The 18993-nt window shown below is 30.2% G+C and overlaps 1 protein-coding gene across 1 annotated transcript in view; it reads left to right on the top strand.

Annotated features, from left to right (window-relative positions):
* The first annotated feature begins 8475 nt into the window (after positions 1-8475).
* The window catches only part of LOC107439283 (tax1-binding protein 1 homolog B), a 34733-nt gene continuing 24215 nt past the window's right edge, over positions 8476-18993 (top strand). Inside the window, exons 1-3 of the mRNA XM_071177024.1 lie at positions 8476-8660; positions 14007-14288; positions 15671-16443. Of these exons, the coding sequence (XP_071033125.1) occupies positions 14009-14288; positions 15671-16443 (1053 nt within the window). The 5' untranslated portion in view covers positions 8476-8660; positions 14007-14008. The remainder of the gene's footprint in view (positions 8661-14006; positions 14289-15670; positions 16444-18993) is intronic.

Raw genomic sequence — 18993 nt, 5'->3', positions numbered from 1 at the left:
CAATATTTGATAATTTATTTTGCTAATATGTTTCTTATTTAGCTAATGTTTTGATTTTTTCACCATGTACAATCTAAATAGCTAATATACTTTTTTAAAAGCCAATAAGAACATTGGTAGAATTCTTCTACATAAGTACAATACTATGTCTTTGATGATAAAATACTATGTCTTTGATGATAATATATTATGTCTTTGTGCTAGAACATTGTGTTCATTGGCGAGCGAGCGCAGCGAGCCACATAGGATTGCGTAGCAATTCTCCGAGGTTGGCGAGCGTTAGCGAGCAGGGGGCGGAGCCTCCTAGTTAAAATAATATTTCCAGATTGCTGCCAAGGACCGATCAAGACAAATTCAGGTCCCACCAAATTCTCCGGGCCCCTTACAAAATATTTCGAAATTAAATTACTGAAGTTTACTTAATATTTTGAGTAATTAGTCCTAACAATAGAAAAGAATCTATTGAACTGCATGATTCGAGAAGATAAACATTCAAAGAAATTTTGAAAGCAGACAATTTGAAGATATTTTTCTAAGTTAAAGTTCACGTATCTATAAATTAAAGCAAAATATAAAACAACAAAACGATGTTATGCCTAACTAAAAATAGTTTAGTGACCACAAACAATTGAAATCAGTGATTTTTGCTAAAAGTCACTGATTAGCTGAATTATTCTTTCATTGTAAGCTGTAATTATTTTTTATTTAGTACTTAAACCAACACAAAGCCATCCCGCTTTTCATTAGACTTTCTACTAATTTTTGAGGCCCCACAGAAATTGTGGGCCCTAGGTCCATGCCTATTGGGCCTAGGCGACAATCAGGCCCTGATTGCGGCTACTATATTCTGGGGTCAGAATCCATCGAAAAGAGGTATGTTTAATTAGAAAAAAAAACTTTTTGTGTTTTAATTTCCTAACTTAAAATATCGCTTGCACTAATTAATCAGTATATTTGACGACACCCTCTCGAACCATTAAAAATGAGTCCTAAAGCATGAAGATCCGATCACTAGATTAAAAGTTATTCCTACGGGACCATTTACTTTTTTGCGCACTATACTACTTACAATAATGTCTACAAATGTTTCAAATGATAAAACACGTCCGCACAGCACCGCACCAAACAAGAAACACGACTACATTGTTTCAGATGTGTTAAGTACATATTTGGGGGAGTCCCCGAGCACAATTTCGGGGAATAAATAAAAGAGCGCTAAACAGAAACAGCGTTAAGCGGGGTCTTACTGTGTTCATTCATTTGAAGTATGTGACAATATAGCTGATAACAGCAAAAGATTTTTTCATTTTTATGTAAGAAGATAATTTAGCTGGTGTTTATCCACATATATATACTTTAATAACTTAAAGGATTATGATTGGAAGAGGAAAATAAGGTGAAATGATGTTCACTTTCTATATTGATATCGTCTTCCAATTTGTCCTCTTCCGCATAACTTTGTTAATTTTAATAACAGAAAAGTGCATTTACCCCAAGAGAATTTTTCGCTATAGCAGAAAGCTAATATTTTTTTTTAAAAAAAAAACTCGTTATAAACGAAGAATTTTTGCATCTTTAATATTAATGCTTTGAAAGTATCGTAATATCGGACTTCTTTCTACATGAATCTAGATATATAGTAAGATTTTATTGTATTTGAAATTTGTAAGAATACGAAATGAAATTTTGATTTAAAGAATAAATATTTGCACCCATGGAAAGTGTATTAAAATTATACTAAATTAGTTATTATATATGGTGCAAAAATTTCCAAGAAAAAAAAACTCACAATCTTTAATTTTTTGTGTTTTCTTTATTTTTTTATTTTAATTAATTATTTTTATTTTAATCCGTTTTTTTTTAAGTTTTGAAATATATATTAAATTGAATTTGTATAAATCATCAATTTACTAATGAAAAAGAAAGGCAAGGAGAATAAACCTTGCAATATACAGAGCGCAAAATAAAAATTGGACCACCCTGGATAACTTTTGATCTAATGATCGGATTTTCACAAGCTGGGACTCAATCTTATTGGTTTGGCGAGGTGACCTCAAATATGCTAATTAATTAGTGTTGACGTTATTTTAAATTTCGAAATCAGACAAAAAAAAAAACGTGTTTTCTTTGAATAAACACATCTGTTCTCGATGGATTCGAATTTCTGTCCCCCAAAATATAAAGGGTAGTCGCTATATGGAAAATATGGTTACAATAGTTTTGTCAGGAGAGCGTTCAAAAGTTTGGACCCCTTAATGTTTATTTGATTTTTTTCATATCGCGCTATATCTCAGAATTTTTTCAAGCGAATTGAAAAAATTTTGCACACAATTGTAAAATTCATTTGTCCAATATAATTCCAAGCAAAAAATAAATTTTAGTAAATATTTTTTACATTTTTTTATTATTTTACTTAATAAAATCGAAAATTTTTTGAATTGTAAAGAGCACAATTTTTCACATATTTTTTAAGTGCGTAATTTTAAATGGCAAAATACAAAATTTGATCAAAATCGGTTTTCATCGAATTTTTATTACACGACTTTTTTGAAATTCTTCTTCTCAGGAACTATTCGACCAATTTTGCTCAAATTCGTATTCTGAAATTTAAAATTACGTATTTTGAAATTATGTAAAAAATTGTACACGTTGCAAGTCAAAAAATTTTCAATTATTAATAAATAAAATAATAAAAAATAAAATAATAAAAAGTAATAAATATTTACGAAAAGTTATTTTTTGCATGAAATTATCTTTGGACAAATGAATTTTATAATTGCGTGCAAAAATTTTTCAATTCGCTCAAAAAGTTCTTGTGATATGGAGAAATACGCAAAAATTCAAATTGACAATAAAAGGTCCAAACTCCAAAAGGTCCAGAAATTCAAATCCGTTGAAGAAAAAGGTATGCTTGTTCAGAGAAAATACGTTTTTGTGTCTGATTTCGTAATTTAAAATATTGGCTGCACCTATTAATTAGCATATTTGAGGTCCCCCCACCCCCTCGAACCATTAAATTGAGTCCTAGAAAGTGAAGATCTGATCATTAGATCAAAAGTTATTTATTGTGGTCCGTTTTTTATTTTGCGCACAGTACATATACAAAATAAAAATAAATTAATTCTAAATGATTGCTTGAGAATATTTTTATTTTTCATTTCAAGCAATATTCTAGCTAAATAAATAAATAAAATTTACATTTTGCCAAAAATAAATAATTATAAAAAAATTGAATAAGATTGAATTTATTGCAAGACTTAATTTATTTACTTTATTTTTCTTATTGTATCAATTCATGCAGATGATTTTTGGCTTTTAATGCTAAAACCCGTAGTTTTGCTATTTTGAACAGCACATGAAATTCCTCATTGGTAAAATTTTAAACAAATTCACTTTTATGATGGACGAAAGAATTGAAACAACCTCACATTTGCTTTACATTAGTAGAAAAAAAAACATGAAAATACTCCATGGTTAGCTCGAGGGTAAGATAATTCTCATACCCATGACCCAGGTAACCCATGACATGATCTCTCTACCACTGGATGTGCTGCATTCGGAACTTCATTGCAAGCCGAGAGCAGTATACGAATTAACATGGGGATTCGAACCCAAGTCTCAAAAATGGCAAGCGAAAGCTAAATTACTTATCATGTAAGCCATATCGGCTCTAGAATATTTATTATTTGAGTTATAAAAAACAACGGAAAAATTAAAATGTAGCATTATAAATTTCGTTATAATGTAAACGCGCTGTATGTCGATTGAAGGAGTTGCTGTGCAGTTTTGCCATTCCTTCTTCTCACAATTTTGGTGAAAGCGGTGTCTATAATAATACAAAAAACAAACAAATAAATAAATAAAATTCGGCGTAATGGAATAAATTCTTATTTTTGTCGGTTTTCCTTTAAACATTTTCTCGACAGGAAGATGAACTTTTCCGACGAGAGCAGTTTGTCCATTTTGTTAATAATAATTTTTTATTATATGAACCCCTTAACGATCGGTTAATTTTCAAGAAAGCGGTCATAAAAGTGCCTATTTTTTATNATTCTTATTTTTATCGGCTTTCCTTTAAACATTTTCTCGACAGGATGATGAACTTTTCCGACGAGAGCAGTTTGTCCATTTTGTTAATAATAATTTTTTATTATATGAACCCCTTAACGATCGGTTAATTTTCAAGAAAGCGGTCATAAAAGTGCCTATTTTTTATCCCTATCACAAATACACGTATTTGATTAGTGCTGACATCTAGTTTAAAATTAACTAACTATCTACAGTTACCTTAAAAATACAGTGGTGGACAAAATTAAGAGATGGAAGACATTTTCCCAAATATCTCAAAAAATACTNAATGAAATTTGGTATGGTATAGCTTATTCCATGATAATAAAGTATGCAAAACAAAAATGTAAGTGCCATTCACTGGGAAGACCTATTGCCAATAAATCCAATGTACTCTGAACTTAAGGATAAAAGATGACAATAAAAGTGAGGCTTGTACAGTGTGTGTGTGTTGCCTCTAGTATGGTGTATGGTCACCCCTGACGAACAGACAGCATGCACAACGAGTATGCATGCTGTTAATAAGGAAGTTAAGGAGGACTTGTAGACCCATTCTTCCACGAGAGCAATTTTCAACTCCAGAATGGTTCTGGGGGGAGGTTGACGCATCGCAATAACTCTCCCAAGAGCATCCCAAGCATGTTCAATAGGATTCAGGTCAGGGGATTTGGCTGGCCAATCTATTCGTTGAATATCCTCGCTTTCCAGATACTCATCAACCATGAGAGCCCTATGTGGTCCCGCATTGTCGTCCATAAAAATGAATTCAGGGCCAACAGCGCCCCTGAAAAGACGCACATAGAGCTCTAGGACCTCCTGCCTGTACCTCTGGACATTCACGGAACCATTGTAAAACACATGGAGCGGTGTGCGGGTATCTTGCATGTGCGAATGAATGTGCGAAAATGCTTTCCATCTCTTAATTTTGTCAACCAGTGTATCCAGGTACTGCCATCTGGTGTGTAAAATGAGAAATAAAGTGTTTTGCGGACAAAAGAAATGAATTAGTTTTAATCTTATTGGCGCGTTACTACTGAACACTCCAGCCCGGAAATATCACGGGAGCGAGAAATACAGGGCGAAACCTCACTCTGTCATTTTCACGGGAGCAAGAAGAAAGGGGTTAAAAAAAATTGTGCCTTTTCCTGATAAATAGAAAAACTATTTCTGATGGGATAACGCGTGCATTTTAATAAAAGAATAATTGAGATTCTCTGGTGGGGGATGAGAAATAAATAATAAGTCAAGAATCATAAATAGCAATATTATTTGCAAGCTGGGAGTTTCGTTAGGTTAATAGAAAATGACCTTAAAATGTAAATCTTATTACCGGCAATCGTTTCATTTTCAATTATTTCTTTCGAAAAGAAATTACTTGGACCACCATTCATTATCGCATATATAATAAATAAACGGAATTTTTTTGTTTTAATTTCACTTTTATGTAATTCTTGGTATTGACACAACTATTTTGCAGATTATTACTACTTTGTATAACTACGTTAATTGATTACCGATAACTTATATACTACATGAGTTCATTCATTAATATTCTACCTATCTGTACGTATATATTATCTATTTCTATATTAATTTGCATTTTTGCATCTGATGAAGTTCTGTGAATGAAACTTGTCTCTATCTGTTATTATGGTTTTAATTTTAATGGGAACCAATAAATGCTTTTTCTTTCAAAAATGTCAATGTCCTATTTTTTTTTAATACCGATTGTTTTGATAAATTTTTATACTATTACAGTGGGTAACTTCAAAATTCCATAGCTTAAGATATAAAATAACATAGAATTCTTTCATTTTGTTATTTTTTATAATCCTTCGAAATGATCCAATTTTTATAAAAATTTGAGTTAAACTAACTGTCACTTCAACTTATAAGTCGAAGTTGTTATGGTGTTGTATTTTCACAACAGAAATGACGTTTTTTTAAATTTTATTTATTTTTATCTCTTTATAAAACTGAAAGACTAAAAGGACTAAGTTACATCACTTTTCTTATAAATTTACTTTTAAGCTCAGAAAATTATACAGCTTATCAAAGATAGGTTTTAAGCAACTTCTTTGATATTCCAGAATGAACTCAAGTCATCTGGGATCAAATGGGAAAACGAATTTCATCGCACCCTTATTCCTTTCTTCTCGTGAGTCCCATTCAATAGAAACTCAAGGATTAACATATTAATGTTAAAATTTAGAACACCCTGTTCGCTGCGTTAAGTAAATTGTAGTTAAGAGCACTTATTTGTGTTGTAGTTAGGTACAATTTACCAGCTATGGCTATGATTAAGATTCTTATAACCGTTGCGGAAATCCATCAGAGATGATGAATAATCATCATGAGATAGGATTGTGAAACCTTTATTTAAAACTAGGGAAGGTGAATATTTACGCGAATATCGACTTATTACAGAATGAAGAGCGTCGATAGTACTAACTTTTTTTTTTAAATATTTTTTGTCGCAAGATGCCAAAAATTGGAGCCACAAAATGAAATCAACCGTATTATTCTTATCTAAATTATAAAATCTTTTCAAGGATATTATTTCAAAATTGTTTTCCACCGTTCTGAATGACTGAAATTGCTGCAGTAACTTCTACGAAACTGGAGTCACTTAAAAATTTCTTACAAAAAAAAAAAAAAAAAAAAAAAAAAAAAAAAAAAAAAAAAAAAAAAAAANAAAAAAAAAAAAAAAAAAAGAAGAAAACTGTTCGTTTGAAATCTGCAGGATATTATTTCTTATTGTCTACCAGTGTGCATCTTAATCATTTGAATACCAAATTTATTTCTTCAACTTATTAATGATTTGAAAACCTAATAAAATTAGGAAAACTAAGGCATATACAAGATTTTTTTAAAAAACATTCTTAAAAATGGCTCTTATAAATGGGCATAGCAAAAGTATTTTTAACGGTGCACCAATTTTGATTTTTCTCGAATGGGCCCCTACTATCAGCATTTTTAAACTCATTTCGAACGTTATTTTTTTTTCTTGTAAAAAACGATGCAATATTAGTATTATTTCTTCCTTCTTTTTTTTCTTCCTAACTTTAGAATCAGACATTGTTATCAAAGCAGTTCGACAAAATAAAGTGATTCAATTTCTTATTCTACTAATATTGCAGAGAAATGTACTCTAATTATATTTCTCTAATAACGCTGGGAAGTTAAAATAAAAAATGCTCTAAGCTAATACTTCCTTTACCTCTTGAGGCATGCACGTACATGCAAATTACATTTCACTTAATAATGATAGAAGCTGATGAATAATAAGTGTGGAAAGTGGGTAGCTGTATCAATCTTATTCAACATACCAAAGACGTTTCTTCTTTCTTTACATTTGTTAGGTTTTCAAAAAAGTTTGTTTCCCTCCCAGACAGCGGAATCTCTTACTGAGAAACGAAAAGGATCAAAGAAATGAAAAAGTTTGTAGAACTGTTCTGATAATATGTTTCGCTATGACAGGAGACTCCTTTTTTAATATAAAGAATACTTTATCTTCCTTCTAAATTAAAATTTAGTTTTAAGATAATTTTTTTGTGCAGATGAATTTAAGAAAATCGAATTAATGACTCAAATAAGGACGACAACCTTGCTTTCAGTTCTTAGGGGGTTCAAATTCTGAAAACCCTATCCTGACTGTGCCACTGTGTACCCGAACCAAAAAAGTAGTTCAATTTGGCAGATCTGAAATATAATAATCGCAGAATACAATAGGAGGTGCACTATTTGATAGATGCGACTCTTACTAAAGGTAAGAAGTGATTTGAACATGCCTCTTTTATAAGGGTGGTTGACTGAATGTAAACAACAACAAATTTCTTAAAACCGGAAAAAATTTAGAAAACTTCCGGTGTATCACTGTAATGCTCACGAGGCGATATGTGAACAGGCTTAATATTTTAAGAAGTTTTATTATTGTGATTTTTTTAAACTTACGCGAAATCTCGCCATTAATAAAAGTTTCTTGTAATTTATAAATTCTGACAGGTTGTGAACCGAAAAAAAATTTAACAGAATTATTATCACAGCATAAATAAATTGTAAGGTTTGCCACGTTTTTAGTGTAATTCCATATTTGGCAATAATTGTATTTAATAACGATCGCAAGTTGACATTTTTTGGGTAGTGTCATAGTCATAGCATGCTTGCGAGGTCTTCTGAATTCATTTGTTACTTGTTTTGTTAAAAATTAAATTGAAAGAACGCATAACATTGTGAATACTGCATTCGTATAATAATAGTGAATGGTGCGCTTTTCCAAGCTTAGGCGTAAAAATTAATCGGAAGTAGTAACCCGGAAGTCTCACGATGAATTTTAACTTTTAGCGCCATCTGTGCTTAGTTCTATATGATCAACCATCCATATGTAGACGTAGATTAAAGCAATTCAAATCTGGCAACTGACAAATTCAGTTTCATTCTGTAATGTTTATTTTTTCTTGATCATTGTTTTCCTATTTAGGTTGTCGTCTTCAAATAAATTTGCGAAACAATTTGTTTTTTATTATATCATTAAATCACCACAAGCATATCGAATAGATAGTTTCTTATATTTGGATTCATTCTTTTGCAAAGTAATTAAATTTTGTTCGTTTTGTCCTATGCTTACGCAGTTCATTGAAACAAGAAACTGAAACAATTTAAACAAAAAACTTACTTTCTTGGTTGTTTTTTTTTTAAATTTTTAATGATAATGATAGATATATACTGGTATTAACTTTATTAGTCTTTTCTTTCTGAAACTTTTATTTCTGTTGTCAGTAACTTTCTGTAAGTTTCGCTTTGTGTACGTTTACATTTGCAATGAATTTCAACATTTCGTCATTCATTTTTGCCTCGTAAATGAAGTTATTGTTGCACATATCCATTGTTTGAATTTTGGGCCGTTTCGATGACATGCAGGGCACCAGGTTTGGGTTTTTACCAGGGAAAAAACAGTTTTTACCAGGACATTCAGACATCACAATATAGACTACTGAAAATATAGACATGGTAAAAACTAGGTTTTTTACGGTAAAAGCCATGGGAAAAACCTGGTAAATACTATTAGCCCATGTTTATTTTGACATATAGTGGTTTGTTATTTATAACTGATTGCAATATATATATTCAGTGTTTTCATCATAGAAAAAAAATGGGTGAGAATTTCTCACCCTTTCTCAAAAACAGGGTGAGATTTCAAAAAGTTAAGTGAGATTTCTAAAAACTAAAACTCTTGAAAAAAAATCATTTCTTTAATTATAATACATTTTTAACGTCTTCTACTTTTAAAAGCATTGAATATTTTTGGTGCATCATCATAGAAGATTTTGCCTTTACAAGGTATTTGTCCATCTTACATTAGCACATAAAAAATTTCAATGTCTTTCATGAAGAAACCTTACCTACGGTAAACACGTGGTTACAGAGAAATGCGTTCTGAAAGGGTTTCTGTGGTTGTGTTCTGTTGTTCGAAAAGGTTCTGAACAATACTGGTAAATAGAGAAGCTAGAAAACGGGGCAGATGTTGAAAATAATGAAAGATCCAGGAAGAAAAGTGAAATGGATTTTATTCTAAATGGCGTAATTTGAAGCTTTTTCCAAAGTGTGAGAAATTCGCGAATTTTGACATTTATTTATAGAATGCTTGAATTTCTCGCAGTAATAATTTTTTAATGTGAGAAAAGAAAAAAATATGCGAGATTCTCGCGCTGTAGTGAAAACACTGATATTATTTTTGTATTATAGCTAATATTAGTAATAAGTTAATAATAATTAATTAGATAATACATATTTATATAAATGTATATCAGCAAGTAACAAACCATTGGACAAGTGATATGCTGTAAGCTATCGGGGATATTTCCGTATCGTGATCTGTCACGCCAACTACCAGGGTGCCAAATAGATTTCAAACTCTTGCAAATTTTAAAAAAGAAAAAAAAAACATATGGATGTTTGCCTGGGGATGGCTATGAGTTATATTGCTTGAGTTGATCCCTTTCTGTAATGCTTTTTTTAGTTACTCAAATTTAAAACAAAAGAACATGCGAGTAATATTTTTCAAGTTGGTCCGTACCTGTGATGCTTTTATGGATTTTGACTACTTAGCTAGTGGCCACCACAAATATTTGCGACATAAACATTTTGAATTGAGATTGTAAGAAGAAAACAAAGTGAAATGGTGTTTGTTTTTCGCTTTTTTATATTGATAGCAGAAATGAAAAAAAAATATTATTTTATTTTATTTATATTGAATGATACAGGGATCTGTTTAGAAGAAATTTTGTTCCATTAATGGACCCTTCACAAAATATTTTAACTTAGAAACGGACCCTTCACAAAATAATTTGCCTTTTAATCGGACCCTTCACAAATTTGTTTAACTTCATTATTGTATTGTTAATCGAATAAACCCTTCCCAAAAGGGGAGGGAAAGAAAGACGACAAACTAAGTAAACGAACTAAGTTTTGTCTTCAGCAGACGCTTCTTCCTTTATTCGTCCAAAATGAATATTCTGCATTCAGCAGTATAGGCTAAATAGGCAAATATTTGTCTGTTGCATCTCTAATTTAGTAGCAGCAAATGCTGTTTATCTTTTAAATTTTTTTTTTTAATTTTAATTTTTCAGTGTTGAGCATAATCTTGTATCTCTTTACAATTTAAAAACTCCTTGAAAAAGTTTTTTGCAATAACAGGACCTATTTTCACAAATTTATAAAAGCAGGACCGTGGTTGAAAGAATGTGACGTAACGTTTATTTTATATTCACAAATTACGAGTAGTTTTTTCACAATTTTTCAAAAATGAACCTTTCACAAAATGTCTGGATACACCCCTGGTAATATTACTCACTTAAACATGAAGAAAAAAAATTGTTGCAATAGCGGAAGGGTAGTAATTTTAAACTACTAGTTACAAACATACATTTTTGTGAATTTTGTATTAGCATTTTAAATGGGATCTTATAATATGTCGTACTTGCTTTATTGAATATTATAGAAGATTCATAATATTGCTCTATAACAGAAAAAATCAAGAAAAAAAGGTTATTTTTGAATGAGTTCTAATAAAGATTATTCTTTTTTATTTATTGGGCCGCATGTGTATTTAGACTTGTGCATGGCATATATGGTAAAACAATTTATATTGAATATTAGTGTATGAAAATTAAAAATTATTCACAAAATTTTTTTATCAATAAACTCCGTAGTATCTTTTCAGAAAATTAAATGCTTTTAATTATTACAATTCTTTCAAAAATGAAAAACTGATTTTTTCTTTCTTTTTTATATCATGTCTAATGTATATATATATATAGACACACCCACACATATATAAGAATTGGGGAACAGAAATTGATTCTTTTTATCATAGGTAATATAAATGTTCATTTTAAAATAAATTCTACAACAAAAAAAGCTGCAATGCAATTTCACAGAATTAAAGTATGAAAAAATAAATACATATTTTAATGAGCAACCCCATGGTAGAATTGCGGTGACATTGTTGCAGACTGTTAGAGTTTTTGCAGTAAGATTTTTCATTTGGGAAGGGAAAAATTTTGGCTTTCCTTTCTTCATAATTTCTCCAAAAAAATTTTTTTTCCTGTAGAATTTTTTTTTTCTAAGATGTCGTTTTTGCGTATGAGAGAGGAAAGAAATAATCATGATTTTTCTATTCTCATTTGAGATTTTTTGAAACTGTAATGACTGGCTTTAGCTAGAATTTCAAAATAATCTGAAGTAAAAAATTCAGAAATCGCGAAAGTTTAAAAGATTGTTCGCTTTAAAAATGATATTTTTTCGTTCATTTTTTTTTCTTTAAAGAACTCCATATTTTACATACACTTATTTGAGTATCTTTTTTTTTTTAAAAGAGTCCTGCTCGCATAATTCATGATCTTTATTTTGGGAGTAACTGCAAGGGTTTACGAATTTTAATTTCTTTGATAACTTTAATTTACTATCATTTACTTTGTTTATGAATTTCAATTTGTGTAATGATATACATAATTCGAAAGAGGAAATAATTAGTGCGTTTTTCTGCCGACAAAATGCGAGAATATCCATATAGCATTAAAATTAAAAATATATTACTTTTACAATTAAAATTTTTTATACATTTTTATTCTATACTTTCTTCTGTAAATACAATGTTTCTGTTGCTTTAAATTAATAATTGTTATAATTAAAAGTATCTTGAAGCAAAATATTAATGCTAGGTAAGTTTGTCGCAGAAAACCCGAGAAAATTCTGCCACAGGGATGAGTAATATAATTTAAAAATTTTAATTGTAGAAAATTTATGAGGTTTGACAAAAAATTAAAATAAAGCCATTACTGTGCAAAACTATATTCATTATTTCTTTGATAATAAAGCATTAGTTTTTATGAATGTTAAATAGTCAGCATTTTTTTTCCAAAAAAAAAAAAATCACTTAAGCAACAAAAAATTAAAAACAAAATTTCAAACAGTGAGCAGTTTCCCTCCACTTTTCGAATTTTTTTCACGTTGCTCAACATTTTATTAAAATTAATGATGTAAGAAATATTCAGTATTCGGTTGGATGAATGTTGAGCCAGATATTCCGCAAATAATTTTTTGAAAAAATATTTTTCAGCCAAGTTTATTTTTATAGATTTAGTGAAAAAAATTTATAATCGTATTTTTGACTCTAGATAATTAGAGATAGTATTTACACATATTTGATAAGTTCTAAAATTTCATGTGCTCTCGCACGGCTTGCAATTTTACCTTCAGGAAGACAAATGGAAAACAAAACTTGGAACTAGATTACTTTATGCTGAACCACAAAGTTTTTGTTCTTCTAAAAATGCTTATGGAGAACAGTGAAATACATAGAAATTTAATGATTTTTTTAACCCTTTCGCGACGCAAAGCGCGAAAGCGCGCTTACCGCTGAGGCCGGCAGTCTCTCTAGCGTGTGTCTCCCCAGGGCCGGAGGGTTTTTCGATGTTAAGCCTAATTCCATGAAATTACCGAAATATCAGCGCGTTGTTTAATATTGTTCTGTAGAGTATTTAAGTGACATATGCTTTATATATATTTCTATGGATACTTTATTTACTTAAGTTATTTCTTGTTTAAATGTAATATAAATATTAATAAGTTTAAATATTTTGCATAATTTCCTCTATTTCCAGCTCAGTTAAAAATTTTCGACGCTTCGACATTCTAACGGTAAAAAGAAAAAAAATTCAAGCCTACAAGATCTAATTATCCACTAAAAACTAATCCGAAAATCGAAAGTAGCGAGAGATAAAAAAAACTCCCTTACTTACTGTAAATAAATATCACGTGCTAATTTAAAGAGCCCTCATAAAACATTCCCCCCCTCCTCTCCTTCCCCTAAAAACCACGTGAATGTACTTTCATCTTGAGTAGAAGGTCAAATCTACATGTATCTGAAACCATATGGACATACAATGCCATCTTTTGGAAGAAATTTCATTTTTTAAAACGTTCCGAAACGCTGGCACAAATAAGTGACGGTCGGGGGTGAACGAGAAAACTCTCTGACACGCGGGTGTGTCGGCCGGGAAGTGAGCGCGTTTCTTGCTGTCACATATATGTGACAGTCGGCTCGAAAGGGTTAAAAAAAAATCATAAACTCTATTTTTTTTTTTTGCCATGTTTACTGATTTACTTTCAAAAGTGATAAATTAGTAGATAGCAATTGTTCTGAATGAGATCTCTTTTTTTAAAAAAAATCCTGAATTCTATACTGATTACTACTATACTGTTTACTGATTTACTTTCAAAAGTTATAAATTTGTAGACAGAAATTTTGCTGAATGGAATCTTTTTTTAAAAAAATATCATGAACTCTATTTTTGCTGTAATGTTTACTAATTTACTTTCAAAAGTGATAAATTTGCAGATGGGAATCGTGCTGAATGAAATTTTTTTTCTTTCAGAAATGATGGATGATGCATCATCATCAAAATCTGACGGGGAAGAAGAGTGGATGGACCTCAGCAAATCAGACTATGCCAAAGTTATATTCTCCAATCTCTACTGGAATTCCTTGTCGGGAGATGTCGGCTGCCTCTTCTCCCTGACCCAGACTGTGAGCAAAAATCCATCCGATTATATCGGCATCTATAAAGTGGGTTACGATAACTTATCCCAGTGCCTTGCCATGAAGAAGTTGAGTGAATTTGCATATGACACAAAACCAATACATTGTGGCTTTAAAGGTAAGTTATGATTCTGGTTTTGATTGCATGAAATTTGTTTTCATAATTTCTTTTTCTTTTTTTCGACTGAAAGCTGATTATGAACATTATAAGTTATGGGAGACAAAATTCTTCCTGATTTTAAGAATGATGCCTGTTAATGAATATAATGTATGCATTATTGAAATTTTATTGTGACATGGATATGTCTCAGCAATTCAATAAGAAGTCCCAAATTACGTAAATAATCTGCAGTAATAGGCTGAAATGGCTTTGCCATCCATGGAGAAGCCCTGAAAATAGCTGCATAAGAATCGTCACCTTTAGGAACTCAGAGGGGTTACGTGCCAGAGGCGGAGCCCCTACTAAATGGCTGAAGGACATCAAAAATGACCTGAAATCCTAAAGATTAGAAATTGGAAGGGAGTTGCCATGCATAGGAGGTGCTGGCATTTGTCAGCTGTTGAGGCAGCTAAGGCCTGAAAGGGGCTGTTGCGCTGATAAAGAAGAATATATGTCTCAGACTGCTTTGCTTGTGTGATATGTTACTCATTGTTATAGTGTCTGGGGCGTATGCTAAAAATTCCAACTTATGTTTATTTTTATTTGAATGGAGCATAAAGAAGTATTGTAGAAACTTATGTTTTAGGTTGTATTTGATTTAAAAAAAAAGTTATAACTATTTTATAGTGGGGTATTTTTTATTTAAAGAGTCACGATGTCTCAGTGGTTAAGGCACTGGGTCGTCATTGAACTGGGGCTCAATCCCTAGAGCCAGCTTGAAGCCCACCAAACTTCAGATCGATGGGTAGCTTGTCTGGGAAGTAAAGGCAGTCTGTGCGCAATGCCACAATCATGCTGTTGGACACGAAATTCTGGACCCTTATCCTGTATGATCCTTTTGGCCTACAATGGACTGTTGCGGGAATGCTTTACTTTTTTATTTCCTATTTAATTATCTATATTAATATCCCTCCCCACTCCTGAAAAAAAGATGCTTATAAAAATTTAACTATTTGAGAACAATTCTAACAAAGTAAATATTTGAAATCGTAATTAGAATTAAACCTATGAACGCAGATAATTTTACCAGTGTTTAATTATTATTTGAAAACAATGAATAATTTTTTTCCAAAATGTAATCTGGATAAAAAGGCACTATTTTTAAGGGATGGCAGCTTACTTTTACAGTAAGGGCAAAGAGGGCGCATTTATTTGTATCAAAAGGCAAGCAGGTCGGGCTGCCCTTCAAAAACTGCTTAGGGAGAACACTGTATATTTATGTATGCATGAATGCACGGAAAGCGAGAGAGGGAGCCTCCCTCACTTTTAAGACACTTCCTCTGTTAATGGGTAGAAATTCTTTCTCTTTTTAAGTGTAAATATATTTTCTTCTTTTTTAGCTGAAGAACTGCCTGAATTGAATGGTTTTTATCAATTTTTATACGTCACCCACGAGAAGGAAGTGTGTGGTGCCAGCATGCCTTTTGAAGTGAAGCAGAAGAAAGAGGACGATGAGGTCGTCACCGAACGGATCGAGAATGACTTTCTGATAGTGCGTTACGGGTTGGAGCAAAAAAATCAAAAGCTAAATACTCTGTTAAAGACATATGAGGCAGAAAATGTAGTACTAGTGGCCAAAATAAGGGAACTGAGGGGTGAAAAGGGTGCTTTAACTCAAAAGCTGGAAGAAACTGAACCACTCCTGAATTCTGCAACGCAGGAATTAGAACAGTTGAAAGACGAACATTTGGCTTTGGCCAAAGAACTGGAATTTACGAGAGATAAGGAAGCAAAGATTTTAAGTATTCTTGATGCTACTGAAAAGGACTTTGATCGAGAGGTGAAGAAGGCAGAGGTACTGTTGCAGCTTAAGAGAGATGTAGAATCCATGTATGAAAATGCTGTGGCTGAGAATAAGGCCATTTCTTTGGAATTCGAAGAGAAGGTGAAGGAAAAGGAAGTTTTAATTGCTGAATCAAATAAAATAATTGAAGAATTAAGTGAAGAGGTCAAATTCAAGCAAATATTTATTGAGAAGATCATACAAGAAAGTTTTGACTTGACTAAAGCTCGGGATGTGACTCTCGAGGAATATAAGAAAAGAGTCGATCAGCTCACTCTTCAAGTAGAAAAGTTGACATTAGAACGAGCGTCAAAAGAAAAATTGCTAAAGGTAGGATGTGGTTTTAATTGTTTTTTTATTTAGCTAAAAATTTGTAGTTAAGGTTAAAATATAAGATGTCTAATCATTCATCTCAGTTTTAGTGATAATTATTGCCTGTTACAAACTTTTTCCTTTCAGCAAAAAAATACAATATCTTGGATGGCAGAAACTCCTAGCTCGGCTTACAATTTTGCCTTTATTTGCTAATGGGAATCGGTATTATTTCAACTAAACATGAATCTGCAATTTTCAAATATTTGCGTGGAACTGGCTTACCACAAAAATATCTATATTAAATGGTGTAAAAAGCCTATTTTTTCCAGGACGGTGGAAGAAAGCCGAAAAAATTGAACAAAATGGGAGAAACTAAAAATGACCGATGCAATTGTTTAACAATGAGTATGATAATAATAACTCAAATTTCAAAAAATTAAACTTAATATAGTAATATAAATTTTAAAGTTCATCATGTAATTTTTTTTAGAAAAGAAAAAAATATTTAATTATTTTTTAGTTTTATGAAGAATTTTAAAATCTTATATATCATACTATTTAAGTATTCATACTTAACATTATTTGAATATGGAAATTAGTATGCTCTTTGTAATTGAGAATGTGTTTTTAGTAGTATCTATGTTTAGTATGTGACATAATAATTCAGTGGTATTAATGAAATTTGATTATGTGATTTTAATAGTTCTTTATATAATTATAAAATTATGTATTACTCTTTTAACATAAAATGATAAAAAAAAAAACTAGTTATTTTCATTTTTTTAAGAAATGTTTCAGTCATTTTTTCTGTTTTTTAGTTTTTACTTATTTAAAAAAACTGATACAAAAACATGGCACATAAAATTAATACTAATAAATATTTAAACTAGATTGCAATTATAAAATGCTTAAATATTTGATATTTCTTTTTGAGAAAGAGTTCAGCTGGAAAAAACCTACTTCTTGTGAGGTGGTCTAAGATTGAGTCAATGTCCCTTAAAAATACTTAAAATAAAATAAACGTCCCATTTTCTGTAGTTTTTAAAATTACTTTAATTATTGAAAGAGTTCAAGTTTCTCAAAGTTTATATTTTAATACTTGTTAAATACATTATGTTTGCTGTAATCAAAAGTATAAATAGAAGTGAGGTACTTTCATAATTTTATTTTTCCAGTTAAATTTTAGAATTATTTTCTGTCAGTGTAAATAAATTTATATAGTATATATGCAATATGTTTATATTCATTATTGTAATTTTCAAATTAAATTTTTCGTAATACATTAAAAATAACTGTGAAAGAAAAATTTTGAATTCTCTAAAAAAAAATTTCAACTATTTTTTTCTTAATTACTTAATGCTGCAATATGTCAATAAGAATGTTGTAAACTTGAAAGCTCCGTCATGCTAAATTAAACAATAATAATGTAATTTATTCTTTATTTTTCATTAATTTGGTACTAAAACATATAATTACTATTGTGTATATTTTTATTTATGCAGTCCACTTTTCTTTTTCATTTCTTTTCATCATTCAAAGAATTTTAAATGTTTTTAATAAAAAATTTATTGCCTTGAATATTTCACTCTCATTTATATTATAGTTTGTATTGATTCAATAAATGGAAAGCAAAGGTATATCTGAGAACAATTAATTGATATTAATACTACAAATTGTTTACTGTTAAATAAGAACATTAATGAAAATAATTCTGTATAATGCCATTATACATTTCTTTATATGCTAACAATCTAGGAGATAAACTAACTTTTACATCTATGCACTACTAAAAAAGAAAAAGAAAAAAAATAGATATTAAATGTTTGTTATGTGTAGTTTATAAGTTGCTATAAATATTCATGATCTTTTGTTTTTATATTATTTTTATCATGTTCATTTATTTCTGAGCAAAAGTGAATATTTCTATGTTCTTTATCAAAATATAAATTAATAGATTTCTTGCTTGTGGTATTAAATGCAGGGTATCCGCGCCCCTGGAAAGTCATGAAAAATCATGGAAAGTCATGGATATCGGTATTGAACAAAATTTTTCATAAAATGTCATGATTTTAACTATTTTTTAAAAAATATCATGAAAAGTCATGGATTTAGGTCGCCGAAAAATCTAATTTCTAAAATGGAATTTACCCCCCCCCCTAAATTTCATGCTGTTCCGAATATCTGAATTTGTAACAAAATCCCCACTCACAGTCATATTTGATTAAAATATAAAATGTTTTTATCATGTTCTTTAAAAATTATGGTGTTCTTTCAAAAAATGGAAGAAAAAACATAATTTCTGGAGCCAATTATCTTTTAAACTTCTGTGATTTCAGAATTTTTGTTATTATTTTTATTTTATCAATTAAAAATTCTAACTGAAGCAAGCCAGTCATTGACAAATTTTTTTATTCCGAAATGAGAACAGAAAAATAAGAAGTATTTATTTTCTTTCCAATGAACAAGAAAAGAAAATTATTTGCTTTTGCATTTTTTTTCCAGTTATTTTATTGCTTCAACTCTTTCTTTACTCTGTTTCTTAAATTTAAAATCTATAAGTATGAA

This window comes from Parasteatoda tepidariorum, chromosome 2 (genome assembly GCF_043381705.1).
Source record: "Parasteatoda tepidariorum isolate YZ-2023 chromosome 2, CAS_Ptep_4.0, whole genome shotgun sequence".
Lineage (NCBI taxonomy): Eukaryota > Metazoa > Arthropoda > Arachnida > Araneae > Theridiidae > Parasteatoda > Parasteatoda tepidariorum.
This window is presented reverse-complemented; position numbering and strand designations above follow the sequence as displayed.